At 23.2% G+C, this 26,083-nt stretch overlaps 1 protein-coding gene across 1 annotated transcript; it reads right to left on the reverse strand.

Annotated features, from left to right (window-relative positions):
* Positions 1-3,828: 3,828 nt before the first annotated feature.
* On the reverse strand, positions 3,829-24,849 carry LOC117173428 (prion-like-(Q/N-rich) domain-bearing protein 25). The gene is made up of 7 exons (XM_033361988.1): positions 24,683-24,849; positions 19,788-19,961; positions 16,956-17,090; positions 16,437-16,580; positions 14,249-14,518; positions 7,729-7,881; positions 3,829-4,239 (listed from the first exon to the last, which is right to left on the reverse strand). The coding sequence occupies exons 1-7, from the start codon at positions 24,756-24,758 to the stop codon at positions 4,172-4,174; spliced, it is 1,020 nt and encodes a 339-aa protein (XP_033217879.1). The 5' UTR covers positions 24,759-24,849; the 3' UTR covers positions 3,829-4,171.
* Between the last annotated feature and the right edge of the window lie 1,234 nt (positions 24,850-26,083).

Raw genomic sequence — 26,083 nt, forward strand, 5'->3', positions numbered from 1 at the left:
AAAAAGGGTAAACTCTTAATTTTTTAATAAAAATTGTTTCAATAATTATTAGTTCTTGTAGATTTACAAATCAACATAGAAAAGAATCATCGAATAGACATTATTAGTCTTAATTTTTAAATTAAAATTGTTTAAATAATTAATATTTCTTGTACATTTACAAAGCAACATAGTAAATTAAACGTATTCTTTAAAAAATAGCGATTTATGAAAATTGTTTAAATAATTGCAATGTTTGAAGATTAAATAAATATTTAAAAAAAACATGCATGAGCTCCTCTCGAATTCGGTACAATCGCTAGGAATGTTTACATCCATAATGTAAACAAATTCCTCGAACATGCCGTGACGCCTTAGAGCTAGCTTTCTTCTTCATTTGGTTCTCTATGCGAGAGTTTTTTGATTGGCCTCAGGTCTGATGAATGAACCTCCATTGCTCAGTGATGAGGGCAGAAGCACTCTGTTCTCTTTTCTTTCATTGGTTGAGAATTTGGCGCGTAACTTGGCTATTTTCGAATAGAATAGTATGTTTGTTATCTTTCAACGAAAAAACAAACACGGCGCGACTATTTTTTGTCCTTTATAATTTTTAAATAATAACATGTAATAATTATTTATTTAATTCGCCAAAAATATGGCGACATTTATTAATGTCGCTATGTTTTTCTGTCCTGGCATACTTCTCTAGCTTCATGGATATAAAAGAAGCTAGTGAACTATACCAGGACAGAAAAATATGGCGACAAATAGTTAATGAAAAGAGTGTCAGTAGAGTGAATGGCGCCTGAAACAAAAGACCTTGGATACTAATGGACTCAAGTGGGGAACCTTACATGACGACTTTGTGTGGATCTTCACTTGTGGGGGTTGCTAGAGAGATTGATCAGCAACTTGGGTCGGAGCAGTGTTGCGGAACGAACGTGTTATTTAAATAAATATCACGAGAATTCTAGATCAATCTAAACATTTTATATCCCTTCCTCACATTACTCTCTTCCCCAACGAGTGAGTCACGCCTAACCCAAAAGGGAAATAAATAAAATTATTTTATTTTATTTTATAGTACCTAGGTGAATTTCTAATTGAAATAATTAATCTTCAATTAAAAAATAAATTTTTAACAAGATAGCTGCATTTGTGATTAAAAAACATTCATTTTTAATCGAAAATGAAATAGCTACATTTTCAGTTAAATAATTAATTTGAAACAAAATTTTTTTTAAGATAGTTACGTTTTAAACCAAATTTTATATTTATTTTCAACCAGGAAATCTGAATTTTCTACTAAAAGTAGTTCAGTTTTGAAATAATAAAGAAGATATTTCATGAAAACAGTTGTATTTTAAACCAAACATTCAACAATATTGTTTAATAATTAAGCCAAACAGATGAATTTTCTTAAAAACAACGTAATATGAATTTTCAACAAAAAATTGAATATTCAACCAAATTTTCTATTTACTCATAACTAGAAAATATGAATTTTTAACCAAAAAGACGATTTTTTAAACTAAAATTGTGAATCTTCAACAAAAAAATTGTTTTTTAACCAACCAGTTCCAATATGATTAATTTTCTTCAAAACACTGTAATTTTGAATTCAAAAATATGAATTTTCCACAAAAATTTTCATTTATTTTGAACCCAAAAATATAAATATTTAACATTATGAATCCTTAAATAGCAACAAAATTTGTTAACAAATTCTTTCCACTTTCAACAAAATTGTTTAATGATTATTTCAAAAAGATGAACAATTGAAAAATATGAATTTTTAACAAAAAATTAAATTTTTAACCATATTTTCTATTTATTCATAGCCAGGAAATCTCAATTTTTAACAAAAAGGATGAATTTGCTACTAAAATCGTGAATCTTTAACAACAAAATTGCTTTTCAACCAAGCAGTTCCAATTTTAACGAAATTCTTGAATTTTCAAGCAAAAAAGAAGAATTTTCTATAAAGCAGTGTAATCTTCAATTTAAACATATGATTTTTCAACAAATTTTCTTCAAAGAAACAAAAAAGAATGTTTAAACAATTCTTTTCACCTTCAACAAAATTGTTCCATGATTAACCCGAAAAGATTAATTTTCCACAAAACACTGTAATTTTCAGTTAAAATATAAATTTTTAACCAATAATTGAATTTTCGTACAAATTTTCTATTAACTCGTAAACAGAAAATATACATTTTCAACCACAAAGATGAATTTTCCACCAAAAATATGAATTTTCAAATAAAATGATGAATCTACAAACCAAAAAAATTATTTTAAAATAATTAATTCTACTTTTAACGAAATTATTGAATTTTCAAGAAAAAAGACGAGTTTTCTACAAAAAAGTGTAATATTCAATTAAAAAATACGAATTTCCAACCAAAATGTTGAATTTTTAACCAAATTTTCCATTTATTTTCAACACGAAAATATAAATTTTCAACTAAAATGATAAATCTTCAACCAAATGTTTTAATTTTAAGCGAAATAATTCCAATTTTTACTAAATTATTTGAATTTTCAAGCCATGAGATGATAATTCTGCTAAGTGGAGTAATTTTGAATTGAAAAATATAAATTTTCAACCAATGTGTCTATTTCATTTCAAACTGAAAATATTAATTTTCCACCAAATTTCCTATTTAATTCCAACCTGAAAAAATGAATTTTCAAACCAATTTTCTATTTAATTTCAACCTCAAAATATGAATTTTTAACCTAAAAGATGAATTTTCAATCAGAAAGACGATTTCTCAACTAAAATTATGAATGTTCAACAAAAAAAATACGATTTTTCTACAAAAACAGTGTAATTTTCCATTTAAAATATGAATTTTTAACAAAAAGTTCAATTTTTAACCAATATGTATATTTGATTTCAACCTGAAAATATGAATTTTCCACCAAATTTCCTATTTAATTTCAACCTGAAAATATAAATTTTCAAACAAATTTTCTATTTAATTTTAACCTTAAGATATGAATTTTTAACTGAAAAGATGAATTTTCAATCAAAAAGACGAATTTTCAATAAAGAAGTGTAATTTTCAATTTAAAAATATGCATTTTTAGCACAAGGTTGAATTTTCAATCAAGTTGTACATTTATTTTCAACCCGAAAATATAAATTTTGAATTAAAATGATGAATCTTCAGCCAGACCGATTTATTTTTATCAAAATAGTTCAATTTTTAACCAAATTCTTAAATTTTCAGGTTAAAAAGACGAGTTTTCTAGAAAATAGTGGAATTTTCAATTCAAGAATATGAATTTTCAATAAAACTTTCAACTAAAATGAAAAAAAAACAATGACAATATTGTTTAATTATCGATGAAAAATGACATCTTAACTGTCGAATAAATCATTATACATAATATTTATGTAAAACACATAGACAATTAATAAAACAGTTACATTTTTTCAAAAATAATATTTTCCTATGAAAAAAATTAACAAAACAAAAAATTTTCTAAGATTGTAAATCTTCCTTTTTAAACCTAATTTTTTACATAACCGATTTCCAGTTTGAAACTATTCAAAATTTAAAAATATTGTTCCAATAATAATAATTTTGGTTCAAAATACTAAAATTTTAAGTACAATGCTAATGTGTAACATAAAGTTGGCAAAACATTAAAATCGTTTTGTTTTCAAATGCCAATTTAATTTAAAAACGCTAGTAAAATGTTAGAAATTCTGGAACAATCTTTAATCCTTAAAATATATAATTTTTATATAAAAAATATCCATTTCAGGTCTATCTGAAGTTTCGCTTATTTTTTCATGCATGAAAAAATAACAATAAAAACAAGAAAAACAATAAATTTTACATCTGATCTTTATTCTAAAAAATAGAATAGATAGCCAAATTTAATCAGCTTTAACACTTTCTAAATATATGTATCATACAATTAATTCTAACATAAAACAATTTGTAAAATTGAACAGAACAAAACAAATTATCTCAATAATTAATATATAACAAACTTTTACAATTTATAATGATTTGAAAGCACAATTCCAAATCTAAATATGTAGATACAACAATGATGTCTTTTCACATAAATATAAATTAATTAAAAATAATCTATAAAATACCAATTATACGAAACCGGGTAGGACTTAGAGATTATCAGGCGAAGAAAATCTTTCCTTTCTCGCCTCCCGCTACAACAAGAAGAGAAAAATTGTCGCCAAAACAAGAATCGCTGGATATAGGCCACTTGCAGAGGAGGCTGAAAGAATTTTTAATTTATTTTATACAACATTTTTACGTTTTTCTTATCCAGACTTTTTTTTCGTATCATGCGTTGTTTGGCCTAAATTGTTCATTTTAGTTTGCTTTTTTGGATTTTGAAAATGCTATAACTCTAGTAATTTTTGATTTTTCGAAAAAAGTCATTAGGATAAATTGTTAAATTTTTTGAATACTATGAATAACCTTACAGAGAATTAAATTTTTTTTTAAAAAGTGGTCTCAAAAATATTCAAAATGTGCCCACTTTTTGAATTTTCATCCAAAATGGCTGGCTAACGAACTTGACCTTTATTTTAGGACACTAAACGAGTGTACCAAAGGACAATCTAATAGATTACTTTTTTCAAAAGTTATCATGTTTACAGACAGACAGACATACATACAGACATACAGGCAGGCACATTTGTAAAAACCTGTTTTTCGAAATCAGGGGGTCTCAAACGTGGCGATTTGACCAAAACTGAGGGGGGGGGGGGGGGCAAATTTTACACAAATCTAATACCTTCTCTGATGAGAATGTAAAAATTCAATTTTTAAATAAAAAATATTCATTTTCAACTAAACGGTTCAATTTTCAACCAAAAAAGATTAATTCTCAACGAAAAATGTAATAGCTTTTATATTTCAAATAAAAAAAAAGAGTTTTATTTTTAATTAAAAAGAGGTGCATTCATCCAAAAAGACAAATATTCAACAAAATAGTTGAATCCTTGAAAAAAGATTAATTTTTAACTAGTTGCATTTTGTACCAATAAAGATTAAATGCTTTCCAACAAAGATTAATTTTCTATAAAACAGTTTAATTTCGCAACCCAGAAATATTCATTTTCAAACAAAAATGTAATAGCTTTTATATTTTAACTAAAAAGGATTTTTATTTTAAACCAAACAGACTTGAATTCATTAAAAATGTAAGAAAATATAGTTAAATATTCAACAACAAAAATTAATTTATTCCACACTCGGCCGAAATGGCCAACTTTTGCCGCCGATGATAGGGGCGAAAGTACCATATATTTACCGTAAACCTCATTTTCGGGGCGAAAGTAAAATTTGAGGGGCGAACATAAAATTAGCGGGGTGAAAGTAAAATTAATTTTATTATTGTCCTTAAACATTATTTAAGTCTTTTAAAAAGTGTCCGAATTTTTTTCGAAATCTTCAAAAATCGACATTTTTTTTAATATTGTCAAGATTTTAATTACTTTTGAATAGTTTCAAAATAGTTTTTCCCCAAAATAGTAAAATCATAAAAAATAAATCGATTACAATATTTCGGATTCTTTTTGACAGAATTTTGAAATCTTCAAAACTTAAAAATTAGTATCTTTAACTTAAACCTAAATCATAAAATGAAAGACAGAAATCATATTGTCGATTCCGGTAATTTTTATGTTACCAGTATTGAAAATTTTTGTTCACCGTAATCAACAGTTTATATACTTCGCAAATAAAAACATTATGAGCTTTTTGTCAAAAATTTCATTTTTTCCACTTCTTTAAAAGTGTGAAAAAGTCGATAAATTGTAGGGGGGAGCAAAAAGTTCCTAACAGAATTATTTCCTGACATTAAAACATCATTTACAATTATAATTGTCTCTTTTATAAATATCATTTCGAGACATTTAGAAATAAATTTTATCGTGAAATTAAATTACATACGGAAACTTCGATTAAAAAAATTGATGGTGCAGAATAAATGTATGTAAATAAATTGTTTTAAATAAATTAAAAAAAAATGCTTTTAGGTATTTAAATAACCTTACACGTAAAATATATAAATTCTCAACCAATTTTCATTAAAAAACAGTTAAATTATTCCCAAGAAAACAAAAATCTTTGACAAATTAGTTTAATATTTAACCAAAATAGGCTGATTAAAAAAAACCAACAAAAGAGTTGATTTTTCAATCAAGAAAGTTTCTCAGTTAATAAATAAAAATCAGCTAAAAAATTAATTTTCAAATAAATTGATGAATCATCAACAAAAAATGTATTTTTAACAAAATGGTTCCAATATGAAATAAGTATTCGAATTTTCAAACGGAAAATATAAATTCTAACCCAAAATAGTTTAATTCAACCAAACCATAAAATTTTTAACAGAAAAAAAGGTTTTCATATAAATTGATGAATTATCATCAAACCCAAAAAAATGGTTATAAAATTAGTCCCCCTTTCAACTGAATTGTTGAATTTTCAAACAAAAAATATAAATTTTTAATCAAACAGTACAAATTTTCAAAGAAAAATGTAATAGTTGATATTTTAATCCAAAAATATTGTAATTTTAAACCAAAAATATTTGAATTCAATCAAAAAAGACGAAATAAAAAAAACAGTTGAATTTTCAACCGAAAATAATAAAATTAACTTAAATTTTAGTTTATCGAAAATTCCCTGACCTTCTGGAATTTCCTGAACTATAGTAACCCAGGTTAAATTTAAAAAAAAATAAAAGTGCACTCAATATTGAAGAACATTTAGTCTCCTCCATAATTAATTTAAATATAATTATAATTTAATTATAAACAAATTGGAGTGAAAATGGGCAAATAGTATTATTGTAGGTGAAAAATTTTTTCCTTTTGCTGAAAATGGTTCGTATTAATATAAAAATGATATATAAACACAAGAATAAATAAAAATTTAATAATAAACATTGTTATAATCAGTTCCTGTTGCAAAATATTTAAATTTAAAGTTTTTTCATATTTTCATTTCCTTTAATTACTGCCTGAATTACAGACATTCCTAAAAATAATATACCTTTGACAATATTTAGTAAAATATAACAATTTAAATGTTTATAAACAATTAAAATAAACTAGGTCCCTAGTCGGCAATACAACATCAAAGCTCATTTTAAAAGTTATTTACAAGATTTCAAAAAATTTTCGACATAATTAAAAATCCGAAAAAATTGCAAAAAGTTTAAAACGAAACGTAGATTTTTAATGACTTCGAAAAAGAATGATTTTAAGGCCATTTTTTAGTTTTCGAGAGTTTTTTTATGTTTTGGAAAATGTTCTAATCATTTTAAAAGATATTTAGAAATTTTGAAAAGATTCAACAAAAATTGAAATCCTTAGAAGATTAATTTCAAGAAATTTAAAACTATTTGCAGGTTTTAAAGAATTAAAGAAAAATTTAGAATCTTTTTAAGAAACTCAAAAGTTTTAAGATGATCATAATTTTTAAGAAAATTCAAATCAGTCTAAGGGATATTTAAGAATCTTAGAAGCTTTAAAGAGATTAAAATTATTTTAAAACTTAAAAAGAATTTCGAAAAATCAGAAAATATTTGTAAATCTCTTTCAGTCTCATCAATTTCCTAAATATTTTTTGAAATGACGGGAATTTTTCCTAAGATTTGACAAAATCCTATAAAATAAATGATTTGTATTTAAAACTTTAGGCATATAATATTAATATTAAATTTGTCAAATAATGAAATATTACTTACGCATAAACTTGAAGCACATTTTTCCATTTAGAGCACGTTCATATCCTTTTTTGCAATCACAAGTTTTTGAACGGCCACAAAATATAGAATTTTCATTATCAGCGCCCGTAATTTGATTGCAATCTTCATCCACTTGACATGGATCTCCAAAAACTGAAAATACATAAAAGTCTTCAATTAAAAAAGAAATGTAATGACGATTTAAATTTGAACTACATTTCATATTTTCTTCATTAAGTTTCAGCTAAATTGAGAAAAAAAAGTTGCATTGAGAAAACTATATTTAATCGAATCCAAAAGCATATTTCGCACCGCAGAATGCTCTCAAAACAGAGTAAATAGGATAATTTTTCATGAAAAAAGAGGAAATAATTCTTGTAAATTAAAAGGATTGTAGGTGCCACATTGAATTCAATATAAAACTCATTTTTAACAAAATGGTTCATTTTTAAATCAAAGAGATGAATTTTCAACTGAAATTATAAACCTTCAGTCTAAAAAATGACTTTATACAAAATCTTTGAGTTTTTATCAAAATAAATTAACTTTCAACAAAATAGTTGAATTTTCAAACAAATTGACAGGTTTTCTTTTTTTTTATTGAAGAAAACGAATTTTACACAAAATATATTAATTTTAAACAAAATATATAAATTTTCAACCAAGTAGTTGAATTTTCAACCAAAAAAGATTTACTTTCCACAAAAAGTTTGATTTTTAGCTAAATAATAAATTTTCAAACAAGAAAGAAAACGATATTTCAAGAGACTTTGTTAAATTTGTAAACAAAGAGATGAATTCTGAATTCTGAACAAAATTGTTTAGTTTTTCATTAAAATATATGAATTTTCAATAAAGTTCATGAATTTTCAACTGAAAAAGATTTATTTTTCACCAAAAATTCAAGAGTTTGATTTTTAGTTAAATAATACATTCTTAACCAAGAAAACAAAAATGTTTAAGAAACTAGTTAAATTTTTAACCAAACAGATGAATTCTCAACTAAAACTATGAAAATTCAACCCCGAAAAATTACTTTTAAACAAAATTGTTTAGTTTTTCATTAAAATATATAAATTTTCAATAAAGTTCTTGAATTTTCAACTGAAAAAGATTTATTTTTCACCAAAAATTCAAGAGTTTGATTTTTAGTTAAATAATACATTCTTAACCAAGAAAACAAAAATGTTCAAGAAACTAGTTAAATTTTTAACCAAACAGATGAATTCTTAACTAAAACTATGAAAATTCAACCCCGAAAAATTACTTTTAAACAAAATTGTTTAGTTTTTCATTAAAATATATAAAATTTCAATAAAGTTCTTGAATTTTCAACTGAAAAAGATTTATTTTTCACCAAAAATTCAAGAGTTTGATTTTTAGTTAAATAATACATTCTTAACCAAGAAAACAAAAATGTTCAAGAAACTAGTTAAATTTTTAACCAAACAGATGAATTCTCAACTAAAACTATGTAAATTCAACCCTGAAAAATTACTTTTGAATAAAATTGTTGATTTTTTAAAAAATATATTTGAATTTTCAATGAAGTTCTTGAATTTTCAACTAAAAAAAGATTTATTTTTCACAAAAAATTCAAAAGTTTGATTTTTAGTTAAATAATACATTTTCAACCAAAAAAAAAACGATATTTCAAGAAAGTTAATTAACTTTTTAATCAAAGAGATGAATTCTCAACGAAATCTATGAAAATTCAACTCTAAAAAATTACTTTTTAAAAAATTTGTTGATTTTTTAACAATATATATATATGAATTTTCAATGAAGTTCTTGAATTTTCAAATAAAAAATATTTATTTTTCACAAAAAAATCAAAAGTTTGATTTTTAGTTAAATAATAAATTTGCAACCAAGAAAAAAATGAATTTTCAAGAAACTAGTTAAATTTCTAACCAAAGAGATGAATTCTGAACTAAAATTATAAAAATTCAACCCCAAAATGATTTCAACAAAACTCTTAAATTTTCTACAAAGAAGATTAATGTTTAACCAAATGAGATAAATCCTCAACGAAAAATACAATAGTTAAAATTTCTACCACAAAAGACGTTAATTTTTAATCAAATAAACAGTTCAAGTGAACCAAAAAAGACGAATTTTGAATAAAATAGTTGAAAAGTCAACTAAAAAGATGAATCTTTAACAAAAAGGAATGTTTGATTTCAATGAAGCGGGTTATTTTTTAACGGAAAAAAATTTTTCAACCAATTCACTGACTTTTCAACCGCCAAGGAAACCTTTTAACAAAACATTTTTATTTTTAACAAAATATATCAATTTTCACAACCAAATATTTAAATTTTCAAACAAAAACATAATTTTTAATTAAGAAGATTAATATTCTAACTAAAAAGATGATTTTCCAAACAATCAGTTGAATTTTCTGCAAAATACTTTTTAAGAAAATTGATTAATTTTAACAAAATAGATCAATTTTCAACACAAAAAATTAATTTTTAATCAAGAAAATAAAGTTTCTGCTCAATAAGATGCATATTTAACAAAATACAAAAAATTTTAACCAAATAGTTGAATTTGAAACTAATAAAGATCAATTTTCAATCAAAAAGATTAAGTTTCTACCCAAATAGACACATTTTTAATCAAAGACATGCAGTTTCAATAAAAAATTGTACAGTTAATTTTGCAGTTAAAAGTATTAAAATCCAACCAAAAATAGAAGCATTTTCAACAAAACCTTTTAGTTTAAAAAAAAGAGATGAATTTTTAACAAAGCAGTTTTACTTTCAACCAAGTCAAGTTGAATAAAAAAAAAATTCTAGAAAAAAAGTAAAATGTGATATTTAAAAAAAAGAAAAAAAAAGAATTCTTAACAAAATAGTTAAATTTTTTAACAAAGCGATCAATATGCAGCCCAGAAAGATTTTTCAATCATGAATAAAAAATTTTTTTTTAATTGTGGAGTTATCAAGCCAAAATAAAGCATTTTTTATACAAAAAAAGTAAGAATCTTAAACAAAAGGGTTGAATATTTATCATAATAGTTTAATTTTAACAAAAGGTTCAATGGTCAACCAAGAAAGATGAATTGAAAGAAAAATTATTTTCAATCAAATGATCGAATTTTCAAACAAAAAGGCGATTTTTCTACAAAACAGTTAAACTTTCATACAAGAAAATTTATTTTCTGCTAAAAAAGACATATTAAAAAAAATATATTATTTTTCAACAAAATATTCGAATTTATAATGAAAGAAAATCAATTTTCAACTAAAAATTGTATGGTTAAATTTTAGTTAAAAAGATCAATACCCAACAAAAAAAGACATATTTTCAATAAAACTGTTAATTTTTCAAAGAAAGAGATGAATTTCTAATGAAGTAGTTCCATTTTCAACAAAGTATTGTTGAATGTTTAACCAAAACAGAGGAATTCTCAACGAAAAATGTAATAGATGATACTTCAAGAACAACAAAAAACGAATTTTCAACAAAATAGTTCAATTATTAATTAATAAGTAATTTTGTATTAAACTAGTTCAACCGTCAACGAAAAAAAGATGAATCCTTAACCAAAAAAAATGTCTGCAAAACAGTTGTATTTTTAACCAAGAAAATTAATTTTCTACTAAAAATGGCGCAATTTGACAAAAAAAAAAAAAGAAATAAACAAACCAATTTGGAATCAAAGTGATGAATTTTTAACAAATGAGTTAAATTTCAAAAGAGTCGTTTTATTTTCGATAAAAAAATTAATTTTCAAACAAGAAAATTGGAAGAAAAAAACAAGATTAAATAAATAGAATAAAAAAAGAAGAAAATTTTTCACCAAAAATACCACTTTTCAATAAAATACATGAATTTCCAACTAAATAGTTGAATTTTAAACTAAACAAGCAAAATTTTCAACCAAAATAAATAGTCCAATTTTAAACAAAAAAGGATGAATCTTCAACGAAAAAACAAAACTCCTAAGAAAACATTTAGACGAGAAGTATGGTTGAATTTTTAATAAGAAAATGAATTATTAACTAATAAGAGTCGATTTCTACTAAAAATTAAAATATTCAACCAAAAATTTAATAGTTAAATTTACGGTTAAAATTAATTTAATTAAAAAAAAAACAACAAATATATACAATTTTTCAACATTATATTTAAATTTTTAACTAAAGAGATGAAAAGTTAGTATAACCGAATTTTCTATTGTTTTAACATTCATAGTCGAATTTTAAATTAAAAAAGATAAATTCTTAACGAAAAATGTAATAGATTATATGTTAGCAAAAAAAAAAAATAGAATTTTCAAGAAAATAGTTAAATTTGCAACCGAAGCGATGAATTTTCTGTAAAAGAGTTAAAATCTTGACCCAAAAGAGGATAAGTTTTTAACGAAATATTTTAATTTTCGACAAAAAGATGAATCTTCAACAACAAATTTTTTGATAAAATAATTAGACTTTCAACCAAGCATGGTTAAATTTTCAATTAAAAAATGAATTATTAATTAAGAAGAAAAATTGTCTACCAAAAAAGACGATTTTTCCACAAAATACATATATTTTTCAACACATAATTCATTTTTTTTAGTTGAAAAGATTAATTTTCAACGAAACAAACAGAAATTTTTAACAAGATAGTTAAATTTTCAGTTAGAAAATAAAAATATTCAACCAAAAATTGAACAGATAAATTTACAGATAAAAAAACAAATTTTCAAAAACAACCAAAAAACGATTTTTCTATCAAAACATTAAAATTTTTAAATAAAGAGATGAATATTTAGTATAGTTGAATTTTTAAACGACAGTGAATAAACTTCAATAAAAAATAGTTGAGTTTTCAACTAAATATGTAATATTTCAGAAAAAAGAGAATAAATCGAATTTTTAAGAAAATAGTTCAATTCGTAACCAAAGCGATGAATGTTCATTCAAGAAGGAACAAAAATTGTTAAATTGTCAATCTAAAGAGGCGAATTTTCTACAAAATCGTAAAAATTTCAATCCAAAAGGATGATTTTTGAACGAAATATTTGAATTTTCAAAAAAAGTTAATTTCCAAACCATCAAGATGAATTGAAAAAACTTATTTTCAATCAAATGATTGACTTTTCAAAGAAAAGGAATTAAACTTTGACCATTTTAATAGTTTAAATTTTTTCAAATAAACTAGTTAAATTTGTATCTAAAAAATATAAATATTCAACCCAAAATTGAATAGATAAATTCACGCATAACAAAATTAATTTCCACAAAAAAAATATTTTCAACAAAATAATAAAATCATTAACTAAAGAAGTGAATATTTAGTATATTTGAATTTTCAAACAACAATGATTAAACTTGAATCCAAAATAGTTGAGTTTTCAACGAAAAATGCAATATTTTATATTTTAGCAAAAAAAAAAAAGAAAGAAAGAATAAATCGAATTTTTAAGAAAAAAGTTAAATTTGAAACCAAAGCGATGAATGCTAATTCAAGAAAGAAAAGAAAGTGACAACAAAATTGTTTAATTATCAATTTAAAAGACGAATTTTCTACAAAACCGTTAAAATTTCAACCCACAAAAGGTTGACTTTTGAACGAAATATTTGAATTTTCAAAAAAAGTTAATTTCCAAACCATCAAGATGAATTGAAAAAACTTATTTTCAATCAAATGATTGACTTTTCAAAGAAAAGGAATTAAACTTTGACCATTTTAATAGTTTAAATTTTTTCAAATAAACTAGTTAAATTTGTATCTAAAAAATATAAATATTCAACCCAAAATTGAATAGATAATTTCATGCATAACAAAATTAATTTCCATGAAAAAAATATTTTTAACAAAATAGTAAAATCATAAACTATAGAATTGAATATTTAGTATATTTGAATTTTCAAACAACAATGATTAAACTTCAATCCAAAATAGTTGAATTTTCAACGAAAAATGCAATATTTTATATTTTAGCAAAAACAAAAAAAAAAGAACAAAACAAATTTTTAAGAAGAAAGTTAAATTTGCAACCAAAGCGATGAATATTCATTTAAGAAAGAAAAATAATTGCAACAAAATTGTTGGATTATCAATCTAAACTCATTTTCTACTAAATTATTGAGTTTTCAAAGCAAAATTGTTATACTTCAACCAAAAACTGTTGCCAATGGACGAATTTTCTATCCAGAAAGACGAATGTGCAACAAAATTTGTATTTTCCACCAAAAAAAAGATGAATCTTCTGCAAAATAATTTAATCTTCAAGAAAGTAATTAAATTTTTAACGAAAAAGTAGGCTTTTTAACCAACAAAGCTAAATTTTGGACCAAAAATATAATTATATACTATTCAACCAGAATGATTGAAATTTCGGTCAAAAATAGTTGGATTTTCTTGTCAGGTTCTATTAATTCAGTTCGTATTTAAACGGAAAAATGAGACAAAGTATTGAAAACGTGGAGAAAAAAAGGATTCTTTTTGTTTTAAAGAGGAAAAGAGAAGACTATTTTCTCATTTTCGCTGCAATTTTAATTTTTATAATTTAAATATTTACCTTTGCTCTTAATGCAGTTCTTCTGCATTATAGCATAATGATAGTTTGTATTGCAAGTACACAAACCATCAATACACTGCGAGTTGTTCAAGCTCTGGGTACATTGAATATTTTCGAGACATTTTCCTTTATGTCCAACGATATTCAGGCACCTCGACCTCTTTTCATCTACAACTGTTTTGTCCTCGCAATCACATATTTTACTAGTTTCATTGCAATGTGCCCCAATGTGATTGCATTCTCGTGTATCTCCGCATTTTTCCGCCAATCCTAAGAAAATGGGAAACGAATTTTTTACAATTTTAAGATACTAGAAAAACAGGCGCAAGCTTCGCGCTCGATTTTTATTTGTTAAATCTCACGCAGTTTTTAAATGAAAATATAACATTTAGATTGATACCACTTAAAAATCCCGAAAAATAAAATTCCAAAATAAATATTATTCATTTATTAAAAACAAAATAATGAAATATATTTACCATAGAAAAGTTCTTTTGATGTTTGAAGTTTTTAATAATTATTCTTTGAATTTAAAATAACAATAATTGAAAAAATATATATTTATGGATAAAAAATTTTGTTTGAAAATGTACATAGTATATTTTTTAAAATTACAAAAAAAAATGTTTAAAAATGAAATTGTTAATTAATAAAATAATAATAAAAAGAAACTTCGAGATAAATCGGTGCTGAATTGAATTCTGCAAAGTTTATTTGGAAAATGTTATTAGATGAGGAGAAAATTTACGGAGTAATTTTTTTTATACGCACCCGTGTTTTAATTCAGTTTTTAATACAATTTTGATATAATTCTTGGGACGAATGAAAAATTCCAAAAAATAAAATTCTCGATACTGTCAAATTCTCGAAATTATAAAATTGTCGAAATATAAAATTCTTGAACAAAATAATTCCCCGACAGTTTATAATATTAACGAATTTCAAAATTCCCCATAGAAAATTGCTTAATTATAAAATATCCGAACTAGAAATTTCCCAGATTTAAACAATACAAAAAATTCTTTTTTGTTCAATATTATTTTTTTATATTAGAAATGAAATATTAAAACATTTTTACCCAAGACTTATTTTTTTATTCCTTTTTTAATTATTGTCTGAATCGAAAAAAGACAATAGATTTGAAAACTTTTTTTTTTAATAGAAAAATTTGTTCGAAAATGTGAATAGTAATTTTTAAAATTACAGAAAATGCTCTCAAAAATTAAATTGTTAATTAGGAAAAAAAAATTAAATAGAAACTTCAGTGCTGATTTGAACCAGGCAGAGTTTCTTTGGAAAATGTTGTTGAGTTCGGAGAAAATTTAGAGACAAATTTATTTTCTCATTCGATGCACACATGTTTAAAAACTTGTTTATACAATCTTTAGCCAATTATTGTTATTTTAAATTCAAGCAATAATTTCTAAAACCTTTATACATTAAAAAGAAGTTCTTTAATCAAAATATTTTTCATAACTAATATTTATTATATTTTCTGTCAGAAATTTTCCAATTATTATACAGTGTCCGAAACTTTATTTTTCGGTTTTTTTTTTAATTCGTCTCATTTTGTGGTATCAAGTATCTCAAATAATAGGCAAAAAACAAGGAAAATATTTTCTATAATAGTAAAAATTCAAACCTTACCTTCAAGTTAAAACTGTTCAAAATTGTAAATTTTATTTTTGATGCCTGACGATTTTTTATTCAAACTTTTTAAATCATAAAATGAGGAAGTGAAATTTCATTTTTGATGAGTGAGAAATTAATCTTTAAATTTGAGTTTCCTTATAAGAATTAAAATTTTCATTTAAATAAGAAACAAGGAAGTAGAATTTCATAAAGAAATCAAAATTTGATTAAATATTAAATATTATTTTGAAAAATAAAAGTTTAAACAATTTTGAGTGAAAAATAAAAAAATGAAAGCTGAAAAGTAAAAATTGTAAAATACAAATTAGAAATGAAAATTAAAGAATGCAAATTGTTACAAACCAGTGCAGAATAAAAATAAAAACACTAGCAAATTCAAAAATGAAAATTTCCAAGCAGGCAACAAAAATGAAAACCCTAAAATTAAAATTTTAAAGTAAGAACCATAATAAAGTATGAAAAATTTTGAAAAAAGAAGAAAAATATTAGAAAAGCCCAGTATTTTTGAATAAAAATAAATATAATTCTTCTTTACCTATGTTCTTCCAGCAGTGATTTTCAGCCGCGTGATAATTTTCTCGGCACTCGCAAATTTTTTTAGCTGAACAGGTCGCATTGGGAAACTTAACTTGACATTCTGAATCTTCGTTGCAATTATCTCCCAACTGCTGAGCAATTCCTAGAATAAATTTAATTTATTTCAAAAACAATTTCTATTTTTCATCAAATAATTAAGAGATATTTTCCCTGAAAATTTCGATTTCGAAATTTTTTTTGGATAATTATTTAATTATTTGGTTTATTTATTATTTTTGAATTTTTAATTTGAACAGAAACGTGTAAGAGTGGGACAATCACATTTGATCTAGATTCTTGTTTTTTTTTTAATTCCAAGAATTTTGTAAATTAATATTTAACAATTAATTAAATTAATTAATTAATTAAAATTAATTACGTAATTAAATTTAAATTTATAGCAAAAACTAAACTAAAATTTAAATTTAAAGCAACAATTAAATTAAAATTAATAATAATATTATATTATTAAAATTACCCTTCAGACAAGCCGCTTTGTCGTGAGATGGAATGTGCTCTTTTACACATTCGCATCGCTTTGTTTGCTCGTTGCAAAAAGAATCGGAGATTTTACAATTTTTATCAGATTCACATTGGTCGCCAATGTAAGACTCTGAAAAAAAGAAAAATCATTTCCCTATTTTATTCTGAAAAAAGTCATTTAAATAATTAGAGGACGGTCGACAAATTTCATTTTAAAAATTCGCTGACTTTTCCTGATTATTCCCTGAACTATTTTTCATTTTCCCTGAACCCTAAAATTCAAAGATCCGAATTTTAATATCGTAAAATTTGTAATACATACTCTTTTATAAGCAAAACATAAAACAATGTGACTGAAAAATTTCGAAAAATAAAATTACCGAATAATAAAATGGCAAAATTGGAAAATTTCCGAAAGAAAACTTCAGTTAAAAATCCCGAATTTAATCGAGTAAACATTTTTTTAAAAATGTTTAATCTTTAAATGCGGAAATTTTCTGTCGGGAATTTTATTATTTGGAAAATTTCAAATTCGGTATTGTTATAAGCTCTCGGATATTTTCCAATTCGGTAATATTATGAACTGTTCGATAATTTTTTCATTCGTTAATTTTCCAATTGTGGAATTTTATTTTTCGGGATTTTTCAGTCTTTCCAAAACAATTTGAAATAAAAATAATAATTTACTTATTTAATTTGACCAAAGATGATGATTTAAACAAAATATGCAGTTGAAATTTGACCTAAAAAGATGGGTTTAAAAAAAAAACTAACTAAAAAAAGTTGCATTTTCAATAAATAATTTCATTTTTTGAAGACAAAGTTTTCAACGAAAAAAAGATTAATTTTCAATCCAACAGGATGATTTTTTAATCAAATAAATAAATGTTTAACAAAACAGTTAAATTTTAGATAAAAAAGATTAATTTTTTTACAAAATAATTCCATTGCCACCAAAAAATATGAATTATTAACGAAAAAATTGGTTATTTTAAACAAAATAAACAAACGATTTTTTAACAATATAGTTTAATTTTCGACATAAGAGTTGAATTTTCAACAAAATAATTAAATTTTCAACAGAATACTTGAATCGTTAACGAAATAGTTAATTTCTTAACCATCAGAGAGGAATTTTCCAACAAGAAGACGAATTTTATACATAAAGTTAAATTTTCAACCAATAAAAATGAGTTTTATTAAAAATACATGAATTTTCAAATAAATAGTTTAAGTTTCAACCAAAAGAGTTAAGTTTTGGTCAAAAAATGAAAAAGTTTAATCTTCAGGAAAAATAATTTGTTAAAAAAGTAGTTAAACTTTTGATAAAAACAATACATTTTAAAATAAAAAGACGAATTCTGTATATAATGCTTAAATTTTAAACCCGCAAATATTAATTTTCTACTAAAAAGACGAATTTTCAATAAAATAGTATAATTTTTTCTAACCAAAAAGATCAATTTTTCGCAAATAAGGATTTTCTAGTCAAGAAAGAAAAAACTAAAACCAATTTAAAATATAAATTTTGAACAAAAAACGAAATAGTTACATTTTTAGTTACACAAATGAGTAATTGATCATTTGACTATTATTTTCATTAAAAATATAATTTAAATCTTAACAAAATATTTCCATTTTCAACGCAAGAAATGTATTTTCAAAAAAAGAAGTTCAACTCTCTACAAAAAAAAAACATATTTCAATAAAACAACAGAATTTTTTTCATCAAGAAAGATGAAATTTTTACTCAAAGAGATGAATTTTTAAACAAAAAAGGCGAATTTTTTACAAAACAATTAAGTTTTCAACAAGAAACGATAAAAAATATCAATATTCTACAAAAAATGGAATATTTATATTTTTAGTTAAGAAAATATTAATGAAATGACAATTCAAAAAATGCATTTTTTAAACAAAGAAGCTCAATTTGCAACTGGAGAGACGAATTTGTCAAATAAACAGATTAACTTTCTAAAAAAAAACTTCAACAATTCGCAAAAATTTTTAACCAAAACATTGAATTTTGATCAGGAAATATGAAATTATAACCCAAAAAGATTATTTTTAAAACAACCAAAAAAAAAATTTTCCTTTAAAGACAATCAAAAACAAAAAAGGAATAGTTACATTTTTTGTTGCACAATTGATTAATTGATAATTTGATTATAATTTAATTCAAAAAATGGTTTTTTAACAAAACAGAAAACATTTTAACTCAAGAGATGAATTTTCAAATAAGAAGATTAACTTTCTGGTTAAAGAACAACACATTTAAACAAATAACAACAAATTTGAAGCAGTCAGTTGAATTTTTGATCAAGAAAGATGAAATTTTTACCCAACAAGATGACTTTTTAAACCAAAAAGAGACATTGTTCAATAAAACATTTGCAGTTGCAACCAAATAATACATTTTTTAACTAAAAATATAATCTTCAGGAGGAAATAACTAAAAAAAAAAAGAAATAGAAAAACAAGGCGAATAAATTACTAACAAAAATATTATCAGGGTGGCCAAAAAGTTTACAATAAAAATTCCTTAACTTTTTCTCTAATTTTTCAGACCATTAATATTCAAATACCAAATTCTTAATCTTGCAAAATTTCCAACATAGAATCATTTATAAACGGAAGTAAGCAATTTAAAAAAATTTCAAATTCATTGTCCTTCAGAGTTATTTAAAGTTCTTCTTATGGAAATTTCCTGACTTTTGACCCTTTAATACGAAACAAATATTCTTTTTTGATTAATAATATTAACTCTGTATTCTAGATTTTTTTCATTAAAATAAATATGTCTTTTGTTATTAAAAATGATTTTTACCGGGGTTATTTCTGGCCTGCGATACTATATTTTCATCCATTGGACAATCTCTCCATTGGCCGTCCAGGGGACACACACAACTGTAAAATTTGCATTTTGATTTCGATCCAACTTTTGATTGACATTCACTATCTGATGAGCATGGCATCACATTTCGAAGTAATGAGATATTTTCTGAAAAAAATGTTAAAACGATTCCAAAATAAAAAAATTGCATTGGCATTTTTTAGGGGCATGTACGAAAGTAGCATGTAATCAATTTGACGAATTTATAAATAAAAAAATTAAAATATATTGAAATTTTGGTAAATGGTTGAAAATGTATAAAAAGGTATGTTATTCAAGCCTTTTTAAGATTTTGTTTTCTTAGATAGAGCAGTTTTTTTCATTTTTAATTTAGAATGTAAGTGAGAACAGGGCTTTAGAGCCCTAGCTTAAAAAGGAATAAAAAAGCATTATTTAAACAAAATAAAATCACGCATGGGCCGGACAGACAAGCCCTGATATACAGGGAACCATTTATTACATTTTAGCATAATATATTTATTTTTCTAATTATAAAGCCACCGTATATAATAATACATAAACATATAACAATTGTAATCGTGACAGGCTGTCACAAGCCCTTAATTTTGAGTTAAATGAATTTTCAGCCAAAATCCCCAATACGAGCTTTTAAAAAAAAATTGAGTTTTAAGTTGAAGTCGAATAGTTTAAAAAAATTGATTTTTAAACTTGAAAGATTAATTGTTAATCAATATGTTAAATAAAATTTTTGTTAATAAACAGTTATATTTACAAGCACAAGTCCAATTTTTCAAAGTAGTTGGACTGAAAAATAAATACCTATCTACAACCAAATAGCAGAGAATTTTCAAGCAAAAGGGATGACTTCTCAAACACAAAAGAAGAAGTTTTAATCCATGAGGACGAATTTTCTATTGCAAAATATAAATGTTCAATAAAAGTGCTGAATTTTTAGTTAACGAAAAAGTTTCTTAAATTCTTAAATTTTATGATCAAAAATATGAATTTGCAACAAAATAATTAAATTTCCAAATAAATAATGAAATTATCAATCAAATGGTCGAATTTCTAAACGAAAAAGATTAAACTCATTGAAATAGTTGAATTTCCAAACAAAAAGACGATTTTTTAAGAATACATCTAAAGTTTTCAACATAAGAGTTAATTCTCAAATTACAGTTGGAGAGATGAACTTTCAAATAAAGCAATGAATTTTCAAGAAAATAGATGAATTTTTAACCAAAAAAAGGAATTTTCATGCCAAAAAAATAGAGAAAAATTAGAATACACCGGAATTTTCAGCCAAAAAGTTAATTTTTACTCAAAAAAGATGAACTTAAAAAGAAAAAATATGACTTTTCTATCATAAAAGAGGAATTTTCAATCCAAAAGGGTCAATCTTTTATTTAAAAAAACGAATGTTCAAAAAAATAGATAAACTTTCAACGAAAAAGATCAATTATTAATAAAACAGTTGAATTTTCAACTAAATAATTACACGTTTAGCGACATATTCGAATTTTATAACAAAAAATATTAAACTTCAAACAAATAGTTTAACTATTAATCAAAAGAGACAAATTTGAACAGAATTGTTTAATTTTCAAACAAAAGACGAATTTTTTTAGAAGAAACTTGAATTTTTAACAAAATAGTTAATTTTCAACGAAGAAAGATGAAGTTTCAACCAAAACAGAAAAAAATTTCGTGATAAAAGATCAAATAAAGTTTAACTTAGGAGGACGAAATTTCTATCCAAAAGATGAAATTTCAACAAAACCGTACATTTTTGGATCAAAACAGGTGGCTTGCAAAAAATAATGGAATTTTCTACCAAATGGTCGTTTTTGTAACAATTCAAATAAGAAAGATGATTTTTTTTACTAAATAATTGAAATTTTCTACAAAAAATTAATTTATAACTAAATAATTGGATTTTAATCAAAAGAGACGAATTTTCAACAATACAGATGCATTTTTAACTGAATGGTTGAATTTTCATGCCAAAAAGACGGAATTTTTAGAGGACACTTAAATTTTCAACAAAAAAGTTATTTTTCAACTAAAACAGATACATTTTTCAATATAAAAGTGAATTTTCGAAAAAAAGATAAAATTGTCAAAAAAAAAGGATGAGTTTTTAACAAAATAGTTGAATTTTCAACCAAATAATTTAATTTTTAACCAAATGGTCCAATTTTCAAACAAATAGATTAAAAGTTAACCAAATGGTTGAATTTTAAAACATAAAAAAAGACAGCTGAATTACAAACATGAAAAGTTTAATTATAAAAAAAAAACAATTTTTAACCAAATAGTTGCATTTACAACTTAAACTGTTTAATTTCATTAATAATAGACAACTTTTTAATAAAATAGTTGAATTTTCAACCAAAGGAGGATTTTTTTTAAAGTCACTTGAATTCTATACGAAAATTTTAATTTCCAACAACAAAAAATGAATTTTTCAACAAGACATATGACTTTTCGACCATAAAAGATGAGCTTACAATCCACATCAACGAATTTTTAAACAAATAATTGTTATTATTAACAACAAATTAATTTTTAACCGAACAGTTGCATTCACAAACAAATAGTTGGACTTTCAATCAAAATAGGTAAGCTTTCAACAGAATAGATTCATTTTTAACGAAACAGTTGATTTTCAATAAAAATGTTCATTTTCAAAGAAAAAAAGATAAATTTTCAAAAAAAAAAAAGGTGACTGTTCTAACATAAGAGGATTTTTTAATCCATGAGGACGAATTTCATATAAAAAAGAGAGTGTTTAACAAACCAGTTGAATTTCCGACAGAAGAGGATGAATTTTTAATAAAATAATTAAGTTTTTAATCAAATGGTTCAATTTTTCAAACAAAAAAAGTTAAACTAAAACAAAATAATTAAATTTTTGAGCCAAACAGACAGTTGAATTATCAGCCTGAAATGTTTAATTTTCAACAAAAAAAGACGATTTTTTCTAATAAACTTGAATTTTCAACACTTAATTAATGTTCAACCAAGAAAGATGAATTTTCAATAAAAAAAAGATAACTTTGCTACCATAAAAAAGATAATATCAATCCAAAAGTATGAATTTTGTATCAATATGAATTTTCAACAAAATAATTAAATTTTAAAACAAAAATCGAATTTGTAAAAACAAAAAAAAGTAACTTTAAAACAAAAATAGTTTTATTGTCTTATTGGGTCTTGTTAAAATTGAAAACAATCTAATTTATCCCTTTTAACTAAGAAATTGCTGTTAATTGAAGAATGTACAATCATAAAGCTTTAATGAGACATTATTCAACTTTTAATGTTCTCAATTAAAATAGAAAACAGCCGACTAGTCGGATTTCTCTCAAAGACATATTTAAAAAAAGTTGAAAAATGCCACATGATCAGATATTTTCAACAAAACAGTAATATTCTTAACCAGAGAAATTAATCTTCAACAAAAAAAATTAATTTTGAACTAAAAAGATAGATTAGCAAGCAAAAACGGAGTAGTTACATTTCAGTTAAAAAAAATTAATTTTTTACAAAAAAAATAATCATTTTAAACAAAACAGTTGAATTAAAAAAAAAAATTTTAATAAGCTCTCGACCAAAAAAAAAAGAAGAATTTTCAAACATTAACATTAATTTTCTACTTAAATACACATATACATGAATTTGCAACCTAAATAATATATTTTCATCAAAAATTTTATTTTTACATTGAAAGTTGAAAAAATTAATTTTTACCTATAAAAACGAATTTTCAGAAAAAGGAGTAAAATTTCGAAACAATAAATCAATTTTCAAGCAAAAATATAAATTTTTCATCAAGAAGATTAAATTTTTAATCAAACATGGTCTGGTTCAATTTTCAGTTAAAAAAAAAAGAATTTTCAATAAAATTGTTCAATTTTCACGAATAAAAGTTAATTTTATACAAAAAAGAAATAATAAAAAGATAAATTTTCAAACAAAGAAAGTACCGTGCGATCAACACAATAAATATTTAACCAATAATATTCATTTACTACCTAATAAGGATAACTTTGAACAAAATACTAATACTTGAATTTGCAACAAAATAATTAAATTTTCAACTGATTATCAAATTTTTAATAACAACAAAATGACCTTTCAATTAAAAATAGTTGAATTTTCTGATTGGGTTCTTATTGAAAGTTTCTTAAAAACAGGAGAAAAAAAGGTAAGCTCTTTAAAAAAGAGGAAAAGTTTGTGACGACTCTAATTCAAATTAAAATTATTTAATTTAAAACTTTCTTGGATAAAAAATTCTGTTAATTAAAAAATTTCTAATTATAAAGCTTTATTGAGACATTATTAAAGTTTTAATGTTCTCAATTAAAATAGTAAAACGTCAATTAGTCGCATTTCTTCAAAAAGCCGTATTTTAAATTCAAAAATATTCAAATGGATTAGTCATTTAATTATAGATTTCTAAGAATTATATTTCAATTAAAACATAGAACAAAATAAATCCGGAAAGTTACAGTTTCAACGGAATTCGTATAGAAATTCTCATACACAAAGTTAGAGAAAGTATTATTTATTTTTATTTTGCTAATCACCTTTTAAAGGTGACTTTATCGAAAATGTTTGGAGACTTTGAATTGGAAATTAGGACCAAATATAATATTTGTTATGTTCGAAAGCGAGTTACTTTTTAAAAATTTTGATTACAATAGAAGCAAATAAAATATAAATTGTTTTATAAATTTTATTTGGATAGAAATAAATGCTTAATATTAAATAAATTTAGAAAGAAATAAAAATTTTTAGATCAGATTTTTTAAATAAGTGAAAGAACTATTTTGATAGTTTTGAATTAATTTTTGTAATTTTACCTTGAATTGATGGAGCAGTATATTGCCCAAACGTCGAAACAAAAAGAAAAATCGTACACACGATTGAAGACTTCATATTTGTTATGATGAATTTTATGAGGACAGTACAATTCAAGTTGGCAATATATGATATTCTTCTCTGATCAAGTGTTTTCACAATACTGATAAATACTGAGGACTGATGAAATTTAATGTTTCAACTCTAAATCTTCGGCTGATTTCGTGAAAATTCGAAAATTTTCGGTTTGTTTTCTAGATTGAACACAAATCTTCTAATTTTCACTACAGTTAATGCAATGAACAAGAGAAATAATATAAAGTATTATTACGAGGGCGCTGTTTTTAATTTTAATTTTAGTTAATTATTTATTTCATATGTATGAAATTATTTTGAGATGTTCATTTATTGCAGAACGTGTAGCAATTTCAAAATTTGAATAGCTACAAAATACCGATTTCAAAATTCACTGACTTCTTCTTGGTCAATTTTTCATTTTCCCTTAAATAAATAAAAAAAAATAGATTTTCGTCAAAAAGCCGACTTTTCAAAAACAAAAGATAAAATTTTAATAAAAGAAATAATTTTCAAACAAAAAGATAAATTTTCAACCAATTAAATTAATTTACTACCAAAACAGATACACTTTTAACAAAATAAATGAGTTTTCAACAAAAATTGCAATATTTATATACAGATTGAAAAATTAATTTTTAACCATGAAAAACGAATTTTCAAGAAAATACATGAATTTCAACTAAAATCAAACACGAAGTAGTTAAATTATCGGTTAAACAAAAATAATTTTTGACAAAAAAAAATCATTTAGACAAAAAGTTCGATAAAAAAAAAATCAGAAACGAACTTTCAATCAAACCGTTAAACTTTTAAATGAAGTAATTAATTTCAAACATAATACATTAATTTTTAACTAAAAATTATAAATTTTTAACTGTAAATAATAAAAAATGTTTTTTTAGAAACAAAAAAAATTAACCAAAGAAATGCATTCTCACCTACATAAAATGACAAACCTTTGATAAAAAACAATAATTTCGAACCATAAATAACCAATATCTAATGGAATAGTTATGTTTTCAGTTCAAAACATTAATTTTGAACCACGCAAAAACTAATATTTAACAAAACAGTTAAATTTTAGTACAAAGAAATTATTTTTCAACAAAATACATGAATTTCAAAAAAAAAAAGAATAAATTTTCAACCAAATACGGAGAAAATAAATTTTCAATAAAAAAATAAAATAAATTCAATAAAATAGTCCAATTTTTAGCAGAAAAAAATGCATTTTCCACTATACTGATGAACCTTCAATAACAAAAATGACTTTTGAAGCAAATAGTTAAATTTTCGACCAAAAACGTAAATTTTCAACCGTTAAA

This window comes from Belonocnema kinseyi, chromosome 5, assembly GCF_010883055.1.
Source record: "Belonocnema kinseyi isolate 2016_QV_RU_SX_M_011 chromosome 5, B_treatae_v1, whole genome shotgun sequence".
In the NCBI taxonomy this organism is placed as follows: Eukaryota; Metazoa; Arthropoda; class Insecta; order Hymenoptera; family Cynipidae; genus Belonocnema; species Belonocnema kinseyi.

What these genes read in the sequence shown, in the direction of transcription:
- LOC117173428 (XM_033361988.1), bottom strand. Translation starts at nt 24,758, where the DNA reads ATGAAGTCTTCAATCGTGTGTACGATTTTTCTTTTTGTTTCGACGTTT. An exon ending in TACTGCTCCATCAATTCAAG is followed by an intron (nt 19,962 to 24,682) that starts GTAAAATTACAA and finishes CATTTTTTTCAG; the next exon opens with AAAATATCTCATTACTTCGA. An exon ending in CAAAGCGGCTTGTCTGAAGG is followed by an intron (nt 16,581 to 16,955) that starts GTAATTTTAATA and finishes AATTTATTCTAG; the next exon opens with GAATTGCTCAGCAGTTGGGA.